Genomic DNA, 23,261 nt, shown 5'->3' on the forward strand with positions numbered 1-23,261 from the left:
GGTTCAGCTAATTTTTTTTATAAAATAACACATTTCTATTTTCTACAAACTATAAATTATTACCGAGTATTGGTAATCTAGGTTCTGCAAAATTGTGTGAATATGTTAGTGAATAGTGATGTCCATGAACATTATATTTTGAAATGCAATAAATAAACAAAACATTGTTGTGAAAACGGTTATTTTACGTATCAATGACCAATTACATCAACATTTTAAGTACAAATCCTTATAAACAAAAATTATTATTTTAACTTATTATTAATATTTGAAAATTAATCCCAACAGTCAACACTAATAAAGTTGACATTTCAAAATTCTTTTCCAAAATTGTAAAATTATTGATGTTGTAATTACTAAGTAAACAGTTAAACTTAAAACAATTCCATCGTTATTATTGTAAATTGTAACTCTAAATAATATTATTAACACTAGGCTAAAGGTGTCTCAACATTATAATATTATAAATTTATGACATAAAATTATTGTTAATATTTTGTTTCATATTAATTTTAAATTGATTTATTGCCCAACGAAAATATTTTCAACCGACTAATAATGGTCATGACTACAACAGCCTTTACAATATACCTACTCGTATAATATAGCTTATATAGGTACTCGTATATATATATTTTTATGGATTGATTGAATAATGGCACACCATTTCTTAAACATATTTATGATGTGAATAATTAAAACAAACCTTCATTATTAGTTTGGTAGGTACTTAAAAATAAATGTCGACTTCGAAAAATGTATTTAAATAGAACATAAAATGTTATCATAAAAGTAAAATAATAAAAAACAAAATTGCTAGCGCGCAGGTGCAATTTTATAAATAAAATTCAAATACAATATTATGGATAATAATTATTAGGTAACTTGTTAGATAAGTCCTGTTATTACGACCAGTACAATGTAACATAATATTATGTTATTTTTATGTGTTCAATATTTATGTTAAACATAGGATCATCTAGGAAAAACGTATTTTAAGACTAAAAATACATACAATTTTCAATGATTTAATATTTAATACTTAATCTATACAATCATTATAGTAAGTCAATCTACTATTCAAACCCTCCTCTAAGAGTTGAGTGCTTAGACTCCTGGGCCTTGTGTTTGAGAGCTGAGGATGAAATCAGGTTCAGGGATGTGATCGATGTCCACCATATGGCATATCGTGAATAACTCGTCGTCACCGCCGAGTTCCTCATCCATAGCATGATGACGTTTTTTTAGTAGATGTTAACCTGGTGTGGTATGACTTCCGTCATTGCGGTCGTTATACCTTCATCCAGCAGTCGTTGGTAACGTTCGTCCGTATGCGATGGTTTCTTTTTATTTTTTATTTTTCTTCTCCAGGGTATTGGTGTCAGTTGGTTTGAAAATTACAAATGACTAAAATTTGTAATTATAAAAGCTTGAAAAGAATTTTTAAAATATAATAAAAATAAACCAATTTAAAAATAATAAGTAATCAATCAGAATACGATACAAGAAACACGACACGACAGACAAGAGACAATGTAGCTGTGAAATTTTTTTTTGATATTTCCAACTGCTCAATATCTTATAACAACATTTTTTTGTTATCAAAACATATAGGTATTTATAGAAAAAAATCTATACTTTTTGAAATAATGAGTGTTGTTTGATAAAAGAATCACCCTGTATATATTATAAAGGCATTTGTATGACAGTATATATATTTGCGAGCAATGTAAATTATATTATCGTCTCTTATAGTAACCAAATTTCTTGAGAACATTTCATCACATCGTGACTATCTCCGGTACTCGAGAGAAATTAAAGGTTATAATGTAATGTAAATGTATAATAATGCATTGAAAAAATAATATTGTCAATCATATATTCAGCGACTAAGACATAGGTATATTATAATTTAATACAAGATACCTCACGCATTCATGCTATTACTTCTATAGTAATAATAAAAAGTTACGGTTATAATATGACATAACTAAAAATAACAAACCATAATTTTTTGTGAATCTCTAAAATAACTATTTCTTTCAATCAATATTTCTGATATTTTGTTAAAATATAAATAATAATAAAAAAAAAAAGTAGATACCTATTTAAACTTTTCACTACATCACTACATTTTTGTATTATTGTTTTATACGCACTTTTTAAATATTTTGATTCTTTTGAACTATTTATAGGAATGAGAAATATTAAATTTTTTTAAAGTTTTATTTCAATTATATAAAAATAAATTTTCATTAAAAAAATAGTTTAAATAGTTTGAAAATTTAATGCGAAATCCCACGTACGAGTATGTTGTTCTATTAATGTGTATTGAACTATTAAAACATACAAGTAACAAGTAAACACATTTTTTTAAAATGCATTTTAAGTTTGAATATTGACAAAATTTGTCAATATCACGAAATATTTCAAATAATTTTGTAGCTAAAAATGCTTATGTAATGTTTAATTTTCATACATTTTAAGGATTATAATTTAAAGTTTCGCTTCAATAGTTCATACAGTAATTGATGTATCGTAATCGTAAAAATAATAATATAGGTACAAACACAAATATTTTTTATTGACATTGCAAGTTCAAATTTGTTTTTATCGAAACGACCATCAGGGTCTTTATCGAAGTCTTTTTCGCTTGCAAGGGCTAGAGTGCAGTGTGTAGCACTTGTACCCCTTTTTTTAAGAAGAGAATTTCCACGTGTGTGTGGAACTTTACTCCCGGTGGGTGGGTCCAGTGGAGGGCAGTGTAGGCAACCAGAAAAACGGCAAGGGAGAGAGACTACAGAAAATTCTACGAATATTTTTTGCACTGAGTCGGGTTCGAACTGGTGACTGCGTGTGTTGTAGCCAACTTGTGTGACTACTGCACCACACTGCCCCTTAGAGAAAATGAAGATAATAAAAAAAAATAAATAAATAATAATTTCAATTTTCACAGTATACTATAGAGTAATAGAGTTATTACTCTATGCAAATATAATATAATATTATATTATTTACCTAGCCGTCTGTTTTTGTCATGAATCAGTAATTTTGATTGGAAAATTTTATTAGAACAACAATAATATACGTTACATTATAGTAACACTACTACGTTCAATATCCTTTAATGAATACGTAAATATATCAGACGTATATTATTACTATTTAAATGGGAAATAACGATTTTAAAATATTATTTGTGGGTACTTGAAACTTTTAAATAGTACCATACCTATTATATTTATTATATTTTATACATATTTTTAAAAGCAACGTTTTCAGCAAAAATTAAATCAACTACGTCTTGTCCACTTACAAAGATATTGAAATATTAGAACTAAGCTTTCATACGTTAAATTTCATAGTCTCTTTTAAATGTTTTCAATATACTTTCTAATAATAACACCTTGATGTAATAATTTATTACTAGATTTATATAATGCGTGATATTTTGTATAGATACTTTACTGATTATTCATAGTTGTAGATATTAAATATAAATATACCATTATATTTATATTTATTTAAGGTTCATAGTGTATGTTAAGTATATCTTATTTATTTATAATTTCAAATAAATAAAAGTTATATACTAAATTATTTACAAGATAACTTAATCTATGATCTAAACATTATCGTTAAAAAATTATAAGCCATTAGGTTTTCATTTTTTTTTTTTTTTTGGGATGTACTTTTTAAACATTCTAATATTTATAATTTGACTTTTCTTATCTATGAATATTGTAAGTAGAAATTGCTTGTATTTTCAAATATGTTCATTGCTATTAACTCAGTAGTGTAGTTACGTTGGGGGTGTAAGGGGTTTCCCCCACAAAACAAAAATCTTTTTTATATTGTTTAGAAAAAAATATAAATGATGTTTAGTTTAATTAATAACTTGTAATTTGTATCATAAATAAATTTTAAACCTTCTCCCCCCAGAAAAAAATCGTATCTACGCCACAGTCATATTAACCGTGTACATTAAGTTAAGTATGTAATTACAATTAATATTATAAGAACTTAAATCGTCAAAAAAAAAAAATAATAATAATAATCATTAAAAATAAATTTTATATCATTATCGACAAGTAATAATTATTTTTTATCGTTATTCGTTAATAGTCGTACCTAATAATAATAAAAAAACACCATAAAAATTAATTATGTATCTTGTATACAAGTTATACACGAATACGTGATCATTTAAATAGATTTTCTATTGAGAATAAAACGGCTGAGTTAGAATAGTTTTCTTGAACACGGCATAATATCCATGATAAAGTTGATTTTGATTGTATTATAAAATTACACAGGTACATAAAGTATATTATACATTTCAATCATCAACAACATATTACACGGTAAATATTTATGTTTTTATTTAGAAAAAAAGATGTAATTTGTTTAATATACAAAATAAAATATAAGTTAAAATGTATATATATGGATATTATGTACTATGTGTGCTTGTAAGTATAGGTGTATACGTGTGTGACGTGTGTACTTGGGCCCGAGTGCGAAGTTGTTCATTAAGTGATTTTTGAACATTATGACTTGCGAGTAGAAAATATTAAATATAGTTTTGATTTTTTTGTTAGCAGAAATGAACGGGTCTCGTTTAACAGTACTGTTTTCTTCGATTACAACGTTAATATTATTATTAAATTCAGTTGCATCTCGATCAACTCCTATTAAAAAACCATGGAAATTATTTGATAACACAATATTAGAATGCAAAGTGTTCAATGGGGCTATATCAAAGTGCCACGTGAAATATGAGCCAGTTAATAAATCCACTGACAACACACTTCGCGTGAACAGTCTCAAACCAACACCGACAAAAACACCAACAACGACAACGACAACGACAACGACACCGAGGCCCATTCATACAACACGCCATGGACGTCAGAGAAGACCTAATCCGAAGAAATATCCTGGTAAACCACACTATACGACGTTACCAAACGTCATCAACCCCGTGGTGTACTGTAAATGTTCTAATGTTTTATGTAAAGTCGATAGATTTATAGGATCGAATTTAAATGAATGCAATAAAAATAGTAAAGGCCTTCTCCAAAATATACCCAAAACTATAAAAAAGATTGCTGGTAAAGTGCTTGACGGTGCAGCCCGACTAGGAAAAAAATTGGTAAATACCGCAGTTGACTCTGTCGCGAAAGCAACAAAAGCTGTCATAAAAGGTGGTTATACAGTAATTAAAACATTATATTCAGGATTAAAAAGCGGGTATAAGGCAGTAAAACGTATAGGGTCAAAAATAGCTAATATAGGAAAATCAGTTTTCAAATGGCTTTTTTGAATATAGCTTTTATTATTATGATTTAAAAATATGTTTTATTTAAATATATTGTTAATATTAAATACTTGTATGTTGTTATACAATAAAAACTACAATAGTCCCTATTCCTTTTTATAACGTTTTAAGCTTCTGTTATTAAGGTTTTCTTAATTTATCCATAGATACAATACTCAATAAGTAGTATGTCTTTCAATTATATTATGATAATAATTTAACAAATATCTAACTAAACTTATAAATACAGTTATATAATTGACAACTATATAAGTATATTCGATTTGAATAATTTTCATTAACTTATTATTTCTTTGTTCATTATTTTGTAATATGGTTTTAAATTTTAAAATAGAACTATTTATAAAACATTTTTTAAATATTACTAATGGCAGTGTATACTTTAAATTTGGTATGCATATTGAACTAAAATTGAAAAAAACTGAAGCTAAAAAATCTTTGTACCATCTTATGTGAACGCCAATTAGATAAACGCAGGTAAATATTTTTTACGACTAAAATATTAAAAAAAAAAAAATCATTAGTATATTTTTTAAGCAAGAAAAAATAATCCATTGTTTCTTGTTCTTTCAAATTTTCAATAATATATCAATGAGTTTAGGTACAAATGGCCTCATACAATGGACATCTGTAGTAGTGCGGTACACACAAAATTTACTTTTTATCGCATAAACAATCATGAAATAGGTATTTAATAAATGATACCTTAAAAATTATTTAATGGGCCACGATTATTCTATTACATTTTAGTCAACTATTAAACGAATCAATTTTTTTTATGTGACTTGGAAAAATTGATTTAATTTATTACACATTTGCACATTATGTATGTATTCTTCAAATATAATATTCATAAAAAAATAATGTTTTTATTTAGTTCGTATCAAATTGGAGTGAAACCAAAATTATTTTGTATAAATTATGTACTATATTTTTATATATTCTGTGAATAATTATTTATATCCTTTATTATTTATTAAACATATTTTTTCTTTGACCATCTTTGCATTTGAAGATTTTTTTGTTTAAATTTTTATATTATTTATCAAAATATTGATACTCATAATTAAATTGATGTTTATTTTTTTGGTTAACCATAATATGTTTAATAATAAAAAAAAAAAATAATGTAATAATACGAAAATTATTGGGCTTATTCTAAAAAGTAAAAATATATTATAGGTAATAAATTAACAATTTTAAGTAAGAGTATTCCCTTGTGAAATTCCCTGTATAGTATATACTTACTACATTGTGATCTTGACTTCAATTGCCAAATATATTGAACATTGGCATTGAATGTTCCTTCTATAATCCAACTATTTTAGATGCAGTTAGAAAAATTTAGTGTTTCCTTAAATTCACTCGTCATTTCGTCAACTTTACAAGCAAAGGCGACTGTAAGAAAGGACTCGTTTTATGACAAACAAATGTTACTTTAATGTTCCTTTACTAGAACATCGATTTGCCAAAAATATTCCAACAACTGTTTACATCATTGCGTTAACAACTGGAGCGAGTTACAATTCAATTTATTGTCATTGAGGTTTATTATTTATATATATACCTACTGATTAGGTATAGAATTAAATATTAATAAATAATAATACATACAACTTTAAAATTCACAAAATGTAAAATCCAATACTTATAATCGAAAATAAATTATTAATTTTTTTTAACGATTAAAAATTACTAGTGATTTTTTAATTTTGACCCCCCCCCAAGTGTCAACTAAATTCACTTTTTTATCATAAAAGATATTGAAGTTGAAAATCAATTTATTTATATTACTCCGAAACGTGATGACTGTAGATATCTTAATCCCAACAAAACATAAATGTAAAATGATAGCCAAGTTCAATTAAATAATATGCTTTGGTTGTTGACTTCAACGACAAAAGAAGTGAGATTTAAATGGATGCCAAGTTCAATGGTCAGTCCTGAAATTTATTTATAACAACATAAAATATAATTTCTTCTTATCACTTAGGATAATGTTTTGAAGCCTAAGGTCTGACTTGGCTAGTTGTCATAAGACATATACGAATTATTATTAAGTATCAACCAAAACAGTCATGGAAGAGCACTGTGTTCGATAGCTAGTTTCTACCAGTAAGCCAAATTTTTAGAAGGATAAAAAAGAACTTACAACTTTAGAACTTGCGAAGGCTATAACATAATTCGTATATGGAAACTAGCCAAGTCAGACCTTAGGCTTCAACACATTATCCTAAGTGATAAGAAGAAATTATATTTTATGTTGTTATAAATAAATTTCAGGACTGACCATTGAACTTGGCATCCATTTAGATCTCACTTCTTTTGTCGTTGAAGTCAACAACCAAAGCATATTATTTAATTGAACTTGGCTATCATTTTACATTTATGTTTTGTTGGGATATCATTACTTTTTTGTAAGTAAATTATTAATAGCTATTAAATCATATTAAAATAATTTTCAAATGGTTTTTAATAAAATATTGTATTTTCCTACATAAGTATAAAAAAAAAATTAATTTAATTTAATTTTTTTTTCTTTTTTTTATTAATTTAATTTTAATTTTTTTTTAAATTTTTAAATTTAATTTTTCAATTTAAGTCAACACTAAATTAAATTAGAGGCAATTAATTAATTAATTGAAAAATAAAACATAATAGATAATTAATTGCAAAATTATAATAAAATCAATTGATAAAAAATTAAAAATTAAAAAATTAAAAAATTAAAAAAAATTAAAAATCTTCAAGTTCCTGATTTTTTCCTTTGTATTAACCTAACTACCTATCTGTATGCCAAATTTGAACTTTCTAAGTCATCTGGAACTGGGTTAGAATTTTGATCTATAGGTAAGTCAGTTAGTCATAAAAATGACGATTTTGGGACGTTAATATCTAAATAACGGTTTGAGGTATGTTTATGAAATTTGGAAAACATATGTATCTCGTAAGTCTCAATATATGAGCCAAATTTGACATGTTTATGTGGAATAGTTTTTGAGTTATGAGGGGGTCAAAAGTGGCTCCAAATGGTTCGTGTAATATTACACACGGTGCTGCTCGCTAGTTCTGTAGCTAGAACTTGGCTTGACACGCTACCGCGTGTCTAGATAAGGTATCAATAAGTATTTAATAAAAAAGTATTTTTACCTTTTTTAACCCCTTAGGGGTTGAATTTTCAAAAATCCTTTACGATAGAGCGTACCCGATATTGAAGATGGCCAATCGAGATACGCAGTACGGGAGGATAATCATATGCACACTCGATGCTGACGAGGGGGCTCACCTGGAAACGTACCTCCCCAAGTCCGTACAGCTGCAGTAGGACGAGGAAATATTGGAATTCAACGCTAGAACAAATAAAAATTTGAAACTTATATACAAGGGACGGCGGGGGAGGGCATTTAATATAACATTCGAGTAGTACTTAAATACCTACATGTTCAATCATTTGATGTGTGTGTGTGTGTAATGTATATGAAGTAAATTAAATATTATTACTTAAAAATGTTTTCCATATAATTATTATTTTTTAATAAGTATAACTCGCTCAACTCACCTGCTACGTTATATTTTAATATGATGATGAATACACACGAGTAGAGAGTTTTAGTCACACGCAATCCCTCAAACAGTTCTAATATCCAGTGATAAGTATACATCGTAACGTCATTAGAGCTAATTCCTACTACATGACTATATGTAAATATAAGTATTGTATACCAAACCACTCTACATATCCATTTTACACATAGATATTAAATGTTTTGCAATGTGAGAAGATTCCACTCATCATCATCACGGTCACCGACGTCGTCGTTGTCATCACCACTACCAACACCTCATTTTCGATCGAATACTCTTTAATCATACGCAATAAATACTTATCACTGCTCTGTCATAAAGGATTTTTGAAAATTCGACCCCTAAGGGGATTAAAAAAGGTAAAAATACTTTTTTATTAAATTTACTTATTGATACCTTAGTATTTAAGTACACTACTCGAATGTTATATTAAATTCCCTCCCCCGCCGTCCCTTGTATATGAGTTTCAAATTTTTATTTGTTCTAGCGTTGAATTCCAATATTTCCTCGTCCTATTGCAGGCTGTATGGACTTGGGGAGGTACGTTTCCAGGTGAGCCCCCTCGTCAGCATCGAGTGTGCATATGATTATCCTCCCGTAATGCGTATCTCGATTGGCCTTCTTCAATATCGGGTACGCTCTATTGAAAAGGATTTTTGAAAATTCAACCCCTAAGGGGGTTAAAAAAGGTAAAAATACTTTTTCATTAAATACTTATTGATACCTTATTAAGATATCTACAGTCATCACGTTTCGGAGTAAAATAAATCAATTGATTTTCAACTTCAATATCTTTTATGATAAAAAAGTGAATTTAGTTGACACTTGGGGGGGGGTCAAAATTGAAAAATCACTAGTAATTTTTAATCGTTAAAAAAAATTAATAATTTATTTTCGATTATAAGTATTGGATTTTACATTTTGTGAATTTTAAAGTTGTATGTATTATTAATATTAGTAGTATGTTTTGGTCGGCTCTGTAACCCCCGCTAATCCAGGAGATCCAGGTACCCCGCTCTCCCTATCGTGCGCGTGCCATGCCCCGCCATGCCTATCGCTGCCATGCCCCTCCATGCCGTTCCCGGCCTTGCCCCTCCCCTCCATTCCAATACCTGCCCGGCCATGCCCCCTCTCATCCATTCCTATCCATTATATGATACCCCCCCCCCCCGAAAATTATAAGTAGTCGAATTCAATATACTCAATACGATTTAGTTAAAAATTTACTGATATTTAAAATCATGTGCAGAATACATTCGTTTTGAAACAGTGTATTAGTTAATTTTAGTTTGTTGAGAGTTAGTAGCCGATTAATAATATAATATATAACATAAATAAGTAATTATTGATGAGGTCTCATTATCTTTTATAGAAGTGAAAAATGAAAGTGTCACGTACATTTTCATATTTCATCTATATTATCATATATTATATTATATTATACATAACATAGCAAACTATTATTATAATAAATTATTCATTATATTATTTTCGTATTTTCATTTACCTATAACAGAAATCAATAATCCTAAAATTATCAATAATCAGTCAGTACCTATGTCTCCAAACTTAAGCTACACAGAACATAAATGAATATCGTTATGTCTTTTATTAGGAATATCAAACACATTTTCCTTGTTATATATTTTTCTTTATTTCGTATTAAATTATTTTAGGCATTATGATCAAAATAATTATCATACTTAGTAAGTATGATAAATAAAAAATAACGTTCTATTTTATCACTTCCCCCCCCCCCAACCATATACATGTAATCGCAGCAAGCATAACAAACACAGGTCCACTTGATATATACTATGTATATAGTAAATAAATTAAAACATTATATATTTAACTACTTATGGAAATATTTTTATAGTAAATGGTAAAATTTCATCTCTTAGTTTAAAATATTATCATATACTATCCCATACCTAATATTATAAGCTATTATTATAATAGATGATTCATTATATTTTAATTTATTGAAATAATATTAAGTATAGTATTAATAGTATTATATTACACGATATGCTCAAAATTGCTCTACTTTATAAATTAAAATAAATATACCTACAATAATATATCATTGTTTGAACAGCCTAGCTAGTTGTTTTAACTGGATTAATCTTATTTTAACGTGGTAAGTAGATATGAAATATTTTAGCAATTCAAAATGTTATTATTACTTAAATACATATCGCCATACACCATACACCTTGTAGTGAATAAATAATATGAATAATTTTACCGTGAAATTTATTTCATATGTTTTTAATAGGTAACAATATTAGACTATCATTTCTAATGTATCATATAATTAATGCACATAGGTAGTTTACTAAATATTTCAGTTAATCGTTTCTCAAGCTCGTTATTATACCATGGGTACATAATTGTTTTTTATATTCGTTCTAGCTCATAACGTGTAGGTAATCATCAATAGAGTTGTATGATATTTATTCCAAGTAGTATTTTAAATAAAACACATATATCGTGGATCATATATTAAACAGGCATGATAAAATCATAATATAATATATTAATTAATAAATATTGTAGTCAAATCCAATGTATGATTTAATATAGTATTATTTATATAGTTAAATTCCGATATACTCAATATGATATTTTAGTTAAAAATATAATAATATGTTGGTATTGAAAATCGGGCATAGAATAGTTAATTTTACTTCATGGAAGGTTAGCAACTGATTAATAACATATATGTATGAAAGATATAGTATATATAAAATATATAAAATATATACTTAAATGAAATAATATAACGTAAACTGAAGTGGAAAAATATATTTATTGTATTATCGAAGTGTACAACAATAATACTTTATTAAAGAAATGTGTGCACATTTATTACAACTATTTTATTTATAACAATTTCTATAAAACTTATTATGATATAATCGTAAAATCTTATGGTATATTCTATTACACTAAAAATATTGACAATGTTTAAACTTTAAAATTATTATATATTTTCCTACTATCATCGAAATCCAATTTATCTTATATACTGGAGGAATATTTTTTAATTAAACAGTTATTAATAATTTGTTCACATTTTTGAATAGTTAACAATGGATAACGCCATTTAAAATCTTTTACAGAGTTTTCAGTATAAATGATATCATGATAAAATGAACAACATGTACATCGATTAATAACCCCATATATACGACCTTTTTCTTGAAAATTATTATCAATCAAATCTTCCATTAAATTAATATCGTTTAACATAGTTAATGATGATGTCACTGACGTTTTGAAAAATTTGAATGTCATACTTTTATTTAGATGTAATAATCTTTGAATTTCGATTAACATATTGGAATTATATAAATGTAATAATCGATAATTTTGATTAGGTTTAGTTTCTTTAATATGCTCAGTTGATAATTTTAATTGTGTTAAAGGATGTATATAATTTAAATATTGAACCCCGTAATTAATAAACTGTTTTCGTAAGTATAGTAGTTTCATTTTTAAGACATCTCGATAAAAGATTATATTGATTACATCATAGTCGTATATTATATTATTTTGTAAAGTTACCATGTTCAACTTCTCCCCTGATTGCCTCTTCGATCTTTTATCAGCACTCTGTTCAGTTTTCATCTTGTTTTCTGCTCGCCCCTTCACCATTTGTAATATCTATATATTAACTGTAAGTCTGCCTTGATAGGTCTTACTAGAGTAATATATTAGTGAAGTACCTATACTGAGGAATATACAACAACTGAACTATCATTTTATAGCCAAATTTTCAACATTAAATATGTTTTCAGTTAAACATTTACCTCATTTTCGATGATTATATTTTTATAGTCTATTAAGGACTATAAAATATATTAAAATATAATAAAATATAATAATATATAATTAGTTTAATGAAAAATAACTATAATAATATAATTAATCACCTTGAAGCCTACCTCCCCAAGTCCGTGCACCTCGAGAATGACGAGATATTCGAATTCAACGCCAGAACAAATAAAAATTTAAAGCTCAGGCATACCCCATTTATATATAATAATAGTAATAATATGAAAAAATATTTTTAAGTAATAATATTTAATTTATTTCATATACATACACCAACATCAAATCATTGAGTATGTATTTAAGTATACTACTCGAATGTTATATTAAATGCCCTTCCCCACCGACCTGTTTATATAAGTTTTAAATTTTTAAAATTTTTTAAAATTTTAAAAGATGATGTTGATGTATGTATATGAAATAAATTAAATATTATTACTTAAAAATATTTTTTCATATTATTACTATTATTATATATAAATGGGGTATGCCTGAGCTTTAAATTTTTATTTGTTCTGGCGTTGAATTCGAATATCTCGTCATTCTCGAGGTGCACGGACTTGGGGAGGTAGGCTTCAAGGTGATTAATTATATTATTATAGTTATTTTTCATTAAACTAATTATATATTATTATATTTTATTATATTTTAATATATTTTATAGTCCTTAATAGACTATAAAAATATAATCATCGAAAATGAGGTAAATGTTTAACTGAAAACATATTTAATGTTGAAAATTTGGCTATAAAATGATAGTTCAGTTGTTGTATATTCCTCAGTATAGGTACTTCACTAATATATTACTCTAGTAAGACCTATCAAGGCAGACTTACAGTTAATATATAGATATTACAAATGGTGAAGGGGCGAGCAGAAAACAAGATGAAAACTGAACAGAGTGCTGATAAAAGATCGAAGAGGCAATCAGGGGAGAAGTTGAACATGGTAACTTTACAAAATAATATAATATACGACTATGATGTAATCAATATAATCTTTTATCGAGATGTCTTAAAAATGAAACTACTATACTTACGAAAACAGTTTATTAATTACGGGGTTCAATATTTAAATTATATACATCCTTTAACACAATTAAAATTATCAACTGAGCATATTAAAGAAACTAAACCTAATCAAAATTATCGATTATTACATTTATATAATTCCAATATGTTAATCGAAATTCAAAGATTATTACATCTAAATAAAAGTATGACATTCAAATTTTTCAAAACGTCAGTGACATCATCATTAACTATGTTAAACGATATTAATTTAATGGAAGATTTGATTGATAATAATTTTCAAGAAAAAGGTCGTATATATGGGGTTATTAATCGATGTACATGTTGTTCATTTTATCATGATATCATTTATACTGAAAACTCTGTAAAAGATTTCAAATGGCGTTATCCATTGTTAACTATTCAAAAATGTGAACAAATTATTAATAACTGTTTAATTAAAAAATATTCCTCCAGTATATAAGATAAATTGGATTTCGATGATAGTAGGAAAATATATAATAATTTTAAAGTTTAAACATTGTCAATATTTTTAGTGTAATAGAATATACCATAAGATTTTACGATTATATCATAATAAGTTTTATAGAAATTGTTATAAATAAAATAGTTGTAATAAATGTGCACACATTTCTTTAATAAAGTATTATTGTTGTACACTTCGATAATACAATAAATATATTTTTCCACTTCAGTTTACGTTATATTATTTCATTTAAGTATATATTTTATATATTTATATATACTATATCTTTCATACATATATGTTATTAATCAGTTGCTAACCTTCCATGAAGTAAAATTAACTATTCTATGCCCGATTTTCAATACCAACATATTATTATATTTTTAACTAAAATATCATATTGAGTATATCGGAATTTAACTATATAAATAATACTATATTAAATCATACATTGGATTTGACTACAATATTTATTAATTAATATATTATATTATGATTTTATCATGCCTGTTTAATATATGATCCACGATATATGTGTTTTATTTAAAATACTACTTGGAATAAATATCATACAACTCTATTGATGATTACCTACACGTTATGAGCTAGAACGAATATAAAAAACAATTATGTACCCATGGTATAATAACGAGCTTGAGAAACGATTAACTGAAATATTTAGTAAACTACCTATGTGCATTAATTATATGATACATTAGAAATGATAGTCTAATATTGTTACCTATTAAAAACATATGAAATAAATTTCACGGTAAAATTATTCATATTATTTATTCACTACAAGGTGTATGGTGTATGGCGATATGTATTTAAGTAATAATAACATTTTGAATTGCTAAAATATTTCATATCTACTTACCACGTTAAAATAAGATTAATCCAGTTAAAACAACTAGCTAGGCTGTTCAAACAATGATATATTATTGTAGGTATATTTATTTTAATTTATAAAGTAGAGCAATTTTGAGCATATCGTGTAATATAATACTATTAATACTATACTTAATATTATTTCAATAAATTAAAATATAATGAATCATCTATTATAATAATAGCTTATAATATTAGGTATGGGATAGTATATGATAATATTTTAAACTAAGAGATGAAATTTTACCATTTACTATAAAAATATTTCCATAAGTAGTTTGTATAATATAATATAATATATGATAATATAGATGAAATATGAAAGTGTACGTGACACTTTCATTTTTCACTTCTATAAAAGATAATGAGACTTCATCAATAATTACTTATTTATGTTAAATATTATATTATTAATCGGCTACTAACTCTCAATAAACTAAAATTAACTAATACACTGTTTCAAAACGAATGTATTCTGCAGATGATTTTAAATATCAGTAAATTTTTAACTAAATCGTATTGAGTAGGTATATTGAATTCGACTACTTAAAATTTTCGGGGGGGGGGGGGGGTATCATGTAATGGATTGGAATGGATGGGAGGGGGCATGGCCGGGCAAGTATTGGAATAGAGGGGAGGGGCAAGGCCGGGAACGGCATGGAGGGGCATGGCAGCGATAGGCATGGCGGGGCATGGCACGCGCACGATAGGGAGGGCGGGGTACCTGGATCTCCTGGATTAGCGGGGGTCACAGAACCGACCAAAACATACTACTAATATTTAATTCTATACCTAATCAGTATATGAATAATTAACCTCAATGACATTAAATTGAATTGTAACTCGCTCCAGTTGTTAACACAATGATGTAAACAGTTGTAGGAATATTTTTGGCAAATCGATGTTCTAGTAAAGGAACATTAAAGTACAATTTGCTTGTCATAAAACGAGTCCTTTCTTACAGTCGCCTTTGTAAGTAAAGTTGACGAAATGACGAGTGAATTTAAGGAAACACTAAAACTTTTTCTAACTGTATCTAAAATCGTTGGATTAATTAATTATTGTTGTGTAATGGAATCTGGATTATTGTACCGGAATTTTAAATTAACGTATCAGTTATTTCTTGAATTGATTCGAATGTTTGTGTACTTAATTATTAGTTATCATGTAATTTTCAATGTGAGATTAAGATACCTAATATGTCATTTTAACATTATTAAATATTGGGCTATTGTCATTGCAGCAAGAATATCGGAGAAATGGATAATAAAGTATGAGTAACTAAGATGTATATGTTTATTATATTTTAATTTACGAGTTATATTACTTATGTAATAATGTAATAGATATTTATAATTAGTAGAGGCCATAGAGTGTCCAGTTGAAAATTATATCTAGTAATAGTAAAAGATTTGACTACTTGTGTAAAAACAAGACATTTTACGCAACCCTATTATCGAAAAAAATTATTTTGTAGTTTTGTTATAACTAAAAATTAAAAAACAATGTAGTAAGATTAAATAAAAACTTACTATGTATTAGCTGTAAAAATTCCAATTAATTGTATATAATATAAATTAATGTTATTATATTTTTAATTTCAGGTTTATTAACGGTATTATCGAATTCGACCGCAAACTGTTTTTATTAAATTCATATTATCCTGTTAAAGTGTATTCGAAAAGTAAAAGATTTTGGAATATTTGTTGTGCTTCTTTTATCTTGTTTTTTATGTTTTGTCAAATTTTTATTTTTAAATTACGTGGTAATGATATTAACGACTTTTCTCTTTATACAAAATTCTTGTTTCATTCGCCAGATGTTATTACCTTCGTAGTTATGATTACATCGCTTTATTATCTTAGTAACCTAGGTCACCGGTTTTGTGAATTGAATAGATTATGGAAATGCTTACCTTTTAGGCTAATCAAATTGCCAGGGGGACGGACAACTTCAGAGATGACAATGTTAGTAGAACGTATTCGATTGTTGCATGCTGAACTTTCTGAATTGCTTAGATTGTTTAGTTTGGGTTACGGACCGGTGTTATTAATGTATTTTACATTTAATTTTACCCACGCTTTAATCGATACATTTTTATTTACAATATATCGGGATTTTTTTATAAGTGGTTATTTTTTTCCATATATATTCTACCTAAAACATATTTTTGACATGATTTCAATCATCTACGTCACATCGTGGGTCATTGAAGAGGTTCGTATTATTATTAAGGTATTCTAATTTTTAAATAACTAAATAATAAATTATTATTAACTGCTATTTTTTTCATATTGCATCATGTTAATTGAAATTTTTAATAAACGAATTAAATTAATTTCTACACTTCGTTTAAGACTATTTTTAAAACGAATATGGTATAATTATCTAACCTAATATAGGTAATACAAAAAATAATACAGTCTTTTAAGTTTATAATTTCAAACAAAGAAGATTTGAAAAATAATATTATTCCGTATTAATTATTTTGTCTATATTAAACATAAACAATACATTATATTTTTTTTTTCAGAAAAGAAGAATTATTTCATATTTGCGATTGTATCGGATTTCTGAAATGACCGTTGATGTTAAATTACAAGTGAATATTAAAATAAATCTATCATATAATTTAAAATATTTATTGAAACAAAAGTATTAAATTTATGCTTTTTGGATTAGCTAATTTTTTATCACTGTTTGTTTTATGGTCTTTCTAAACAATCATCGTTAATCGAATAGATTAAAACATTCATGCATCAGATATCAGTTTATGAACCAAACGAATTTACAGCATTTGGATTTTTCAATTTAGATTTAAAATTAATAATGTCTGTAAGTATACAACAAAAGGTTAATAAAAAACTTAAATAATCACAAGTAAAAAAAAGTTATGCAATTTACCTCTCTAGAACGGAATACTCTTTATTACGAACAATTTGTTGGTTCAATATGATTCCATTATAGAAAGATTCCATTGTATATTTGTATCTAATATTATTAGCAACTTATGTTGGACAAATATTTGTCAAAAAATATTGCAAATAATAATAATTTTTATATCATTATATCATATAAGATTATTGCTATTTGCAATTAATTTTTAATTTAAATCATTTGTCTTTAGTAATGATTAGTCGATAATGACTCATCACCGTCTTACAGACTTATACTGGAACGGATAAATTGCTTAATAGTCAAATAATTTTAAAAATTTCTATGTATATATAACATAATATTATAAACGTTTTTTAACTCCCTTTAAACTCAAAAATCGATTTGTTTCCTATTTTACCTACAAGATTAGTTCAGGAAATTAAGAAAATTGAATACTATAAAAAAAGAATTATAGGTATACTATTTGATAACATTATTACACTATTACAGATTTTGGTATTATTGATTACTGGGATCTCTACTATGCTACAAATGAAAGACCATCATTGGATATTGTACTTAAAGAATGAATCATTAAAAATTTTTCGAAGACGAACAATACAACATTAATATCTAAATAGAACAAAGATACTGAAATTGGCATTAGGTATAATAAATAGGCGCGTTACTACATTTTATTGTATTTAACTATAGTACCTATCTCATCTATTCCTTAATATAGATATATTTTATGGAAAACGATAAAATTGTATTAGTTATCAATTATCATAAATGTAAATACGTAATAGCATATAGATAAATTCATTTAGTCTTAAATCAATACATTCATTACTCCGTCTCCGTTCAGAATCTAAAATATAATTTTATAATTATGTATTATTATATTAGAATAATATAATAAAGTTTGAGTTCAATAATATAAACTGAGTTACGGCATTATAATAGTTAACTATTTTATACATTCTATATAAAAAAATTGTAAGAATTTTGTAAAAACTTACCTTTTGTTTTTATTATATCGTTTTAATATAAGTTTACGACTTATATATTTTCTTGTTGGGCGTTTAATTTTATTCGTTTTACTTGCCATATTATTTTTAAATTATTATAAAAAAAAACAAGTGAAAATAAAATAATATAGCCCTGTAGGTTTGATTATTTGGTGTATTATTAATTGTAGCACTGTCGTCTAAGTACTCAAGTCAGAATGACAGATGACTACTACAGTCTACAATAATATAATAATAATAATAATAATATTCTTAATTTCTAGTAGGGTTTAGATATAATAAATACTGGACGAATAATAATAATACTAATATTAAATATTATTGTAATAATAATAAGTTTTGATGTAATTATTACAATTCTTAGAATTGCCGATATCGACGACGGTCGGCACGCGCTACCTCCCTCCCTTCACGACGGTCAATTGAAAATTATATTTATATAATACACCGCTTGAAGCAGCACAATACGGCGTGATAAATTTAAAAGTACGACTAAAACATAACTACGGAAAATTGCAATTGCTTACTTTACAGTAGTTTTAGAGAAAAAACACCTATAATAAAATCGAAAGAAAACAATATTTTGGAGAAAACATCATATGCGTTTTTTAATATTACTAGTATATAACTTACAAATTCAAATACAAAATATACATATTTTACGTTTTTTAATTAGCTGTATCTTTTTTACTAATTACTTTTTTATAAAACGGATATGACATTCTTGGAAATATTGTTCTCTATAAATTTTATCATAGGTATTTTAACTCTAAAACCACTTTTTAGTGCAGTTATGATTGTTTTGCGTAGACATCTTTTTACCATTGAAAATAAGCGGTATCACGTCCTCTTAATTGAAAATGAATAAGAAAAAATATAAATTAATTCTGTAAAATAAATATTTTATATATATTATATTTCTGAATGATTAGTCTTGTTATTATTTGTTAAGCTTTTTCGTATTATAACTATATACCTTTGATGTATTAATGTATAGCTGTGTTTGTTTAGTTTAGGTTATTCATGTTTTTTCTTCAAAACATATTAAAATTATTTAGTAGATACCAGATTGGCACCTACATAAATGAATGTTTAATGCACCTTCATTAATTTTTCAAATCTAAGTGACTAATGATTATGTATTACAATCAACCATAACTATTGTATTACAATAAATTTTTTAAATTAACTTATTTATTTTAGTGACTATAATTCATAATATATACTTGTTGAAAAAATTGAATATTTCTTTAAAAAGAAAAAACTTATCGACTTTTATTTTTACTAGTATTGTAAAAACTATAGTATGTAATATTCAAATTGTTTTTAAGATGGGAATTAGATATTTGTAACACAATCGATATTGCAATATCAATGTACTCATGGAAATATAGTTTAGTGTTAAAAAAGAAATTAAGGTAACTATAAATACAGTACCGATATATCAAATATAGTAGTTTAAATATTAAACATCATTATACTGAAGAGTTATCTTTAGACAAAATTATAACAGACTTTTCAAATTTAAAGGCAAAATGGATGAAGTTATAAAATAAAGATTAATTATTTATACTTTGATTAATAATAATTTTGAATAAAACTTAGTTGCGGTACTCCTTATGGATGATCAAATGCCAAAAAAATTACTAGTTGAGAATTAATGGGAAATATTAAAAAATATATAAGTATAACTTACAAATCAGCGTATCTGCAAACATAATTATTTAGTACGAAGCACCAGTATTTAAAGACACATTAATAGAAACGCCATTTTTTCGCGAAGGTCATATCCGAAGATAAAGCACCCGAAGAAACTTCGATAAATTGTTAGTTTTTTAAACTATAACTTTCATTTAATATATTCAGGGTGTTGGGCAAGATACTAAAAAAAAGTAACATGATACATGTATTTAGTGTAGGTATCTACAAGATACAAGATACATTATGAATTCAGTAAAGATACAAGATACATCAGATACATCATACATGATACTTTGCTGAATTCATATATATTAATTGAATATTAATAATATATACGTTTAAAATTTACATTATGTATAATTGAATACTTATAATCAAAAATAAATTATTAATACATATAATAAAATACGGTTTTCGATTTTTTTTTTTAACGATTAAAAATTACTGGTGATTTTTTAATTAAATTTTATACTTATATTTATTTTTTACTCTAAAACCACTATACATTAGTAGTGTGTTTTAGTTCCTCCTGTACCCCCCGCAAGTCCGTAGCGACATATTGACTGATTATTGATAATTGCGGTATTAGACAATTATTAAATATCATACAAATGTATATGAGATAGTGGGAAAATAGAACGTTATTTATTATTTATCATAATTACTAAGTATGCTAATTATTTTGAGCATAACGTGTAATATAATTTAAAACGGAATAAAGAAAAATATAACAAGTAAATGTTTGATATTCTTAATAAGAAAATAAACACTATGAATATTAAAAGACTTAACGATATTCATTTGTGTACTCTATAATATAGTTTTGACCGATTATTGATAATTGTAGGATTAGACGATTATTTATTTCTAATATATTTAGGTAATGGTAACATTTCAGGTCATGGATTGGTAAAATATTACTTACTGATTTGCGGGGGTTACAAAAGGAACTAAAATACACTACTTACATTTCCATGGAAATATTGATATTGCAATGTCAATTAATTTATAATTTCCTAATTTTTATCTTAATAACAATTAATTATTGTTAAAAAAATGTACTAACATAGTAGTCTATAGTCATGGTAAATGGTAACATATAAATATGAAGAAATTATGAAGGTGCATTATACCTAAATTTTATAGGTGCCTTTCTACTAAATAAATTTAATATGTTTTATAGTATAAAACAGAAAATCTAAACTAGGGAAACACTGATATACCTATATATTTATATGTAATTTTATCTTTAAGTACTACAATTTATAAATTTACTCCAGTTTAAAAATAACATAGGTAATTAAATAGATTATTCTGATTATTCCGAACTCAAAATTTTCCATGTTACTTGTGTGTAAGACAGTTAAGAGAGACTACACATATGGATTTTTTTTTAGAATGTAGTCAGCAAATTCATATATTTATACCCCCCTCCCCATCGATATTTGCTAGCGCCAGCCCCTTATGTAAAGGTGTACATAACAACATTAATAGTATATAACTATACATCAGCAGTGTATTAAAATAGGTACACATGGAAATATTTGAAGAATATAGCACTCACTTAAAATGTTATGGATGTTGAATAATTTTATGAATGCGGCGAATAGTCTCCTCGAAGTCCAGTTGAAATATTTCTCGTCGAATGAGTATCGGTGAAGCGAACAGCGGACGAGTGATATCGAATGCTTCGTTACCACCCGTATTTAAGCATTGTAAATTCCCTTCCTTAGAAATAGCCCGTGTCCCTATATGATACCAGCTGCGAGACACTTTCCACCATTGGAAGTGATTCGCTACCTTTCTATATTCAAAAACTATGACAACAAAGACAACGACATCGAAGTCATCGTCATCATAAGACGTGAGACGGTCGAACTACCACTCAATTAGCGCTAACGATCTATTTTTGATGATATTTCCTGTTACCTTAATATGGATAATAAAACATATGAAGTATATATATTATATATATATGTATGCATTCGTTGCCATTGCCATTTCTCTCATAATGTGTTAATGATGAGCGTTATATAGTAGATATTTTAACGAGAGCATTTTCAAACATGTATTATGTACATTTACACGCATGTATAGGACTGTCTGGATATTATACAGTCATTTTAATGAAATGTATTATGTTTCACGTATAAAATATAAATTATTTTATTTGAAATACACGTCGGAATAAATATCATGCAATTCTATCGATAATAATTATACATTTATACGTAATGAGCTAGAATGAATATAATGACAATTATATGTACGGTACATTAACAAGCCTGAGAAACGATTAATTGATAATATATTTTGTAAACTATGCACTAATTATATGATACATCGGAAATGATAGTCTAATATTGTTACCTGTTGATGAAATATTTAATATGAAATAAATTTCACGGCATACTATGCCTTCATATTATTTATTCGCGACAAGTTGTATGGTTAGCAAACATAATGTGTATATAGGTACTCTTTAATTACTTATAGTG

At 26.1% G+C, this 23,261-nt stretch overlaps 1 protein-coding gene and 1 long non-coding RNA gene across 2 annotated transcripts; one reads left to right on the forward strand and one right to left on the reverse strand.

Annotated features, from left to right (window-relative positions):
• Positions 1-1,008: 1,008 nt before the first annotated feature.
• On the reverse strand, positions 1,009-19,253 carry LOC126549054 (uncharacterized). The gene is made up of 2 exons (XR_007603198.1): positions 19,054-19,253; positions 1,009-1,407 (listed from the first exon to the last, which is right to left on the reverse strand). It is a non-coding gene; the product is annotated as an uncharacterized LOC126549054 (long non-coding RNA).
• On the forward strand, positions 16,047-18,979 carry LOC114124629 (uncharacterized). Its single transcript, XM_050197424.1, has 5 exons — positions 16,047-16,425; positions 16,759-17,371; positions 17,688-17,756; positions 17,897-17,989; positions 18,542-18,979. The coding sequence occupies exons 1-5, from the start codon at positions 16,145-16,147 to the stop codon at positions 18,659-18,661; spliced, it is 1,176 nt and encodes a 391-aa protein (XP_050053381.1). The 5' UTR covers positions 16,047-16,144; the 3' UTR covers positions 18,662-18,979.
• Positions 19,254-23,261: the final 4,008 nt, after the last annotated feature.

This window comes from Aphis gossypii, chromosome 1 (assembly GCF_020184175.1).
Source record: "Aphis gossypii isolate Hap1 chromosome 1, ASM2018417v2, whole genome shotgun sequence".
NCBI lineage: Eukaryota > Metazoa > Arthropoda > Insecta > Hemiptera > Aphididae > Aphis > Aphis gossypii.

Excerpts from the sequence above, each read along its gene's own strand:
- LOC114124629 (XM_050197424.1), top strand. The coding sequence starts at position 16,145 with ATGACGAGTGAATTTAAGGAAACACTAAAACTTTTTCTAACTGTATCT. Across the intron at positions 16,426-16,758 it reads TCGGAGAAATGGATAATAAA|GTTTATTAACGGTATTATCG; the intron begins GTATGAGTAACT and ends TTTTAATTTCAG. Across the intron at positions 17,372-17,687 it reads CATCGTGGGTCATTGAAGAG|AAAAGAAGAATTATTTCATA; the intron begins GTTCGTATTATT and ends TTTTTTTTTCAG.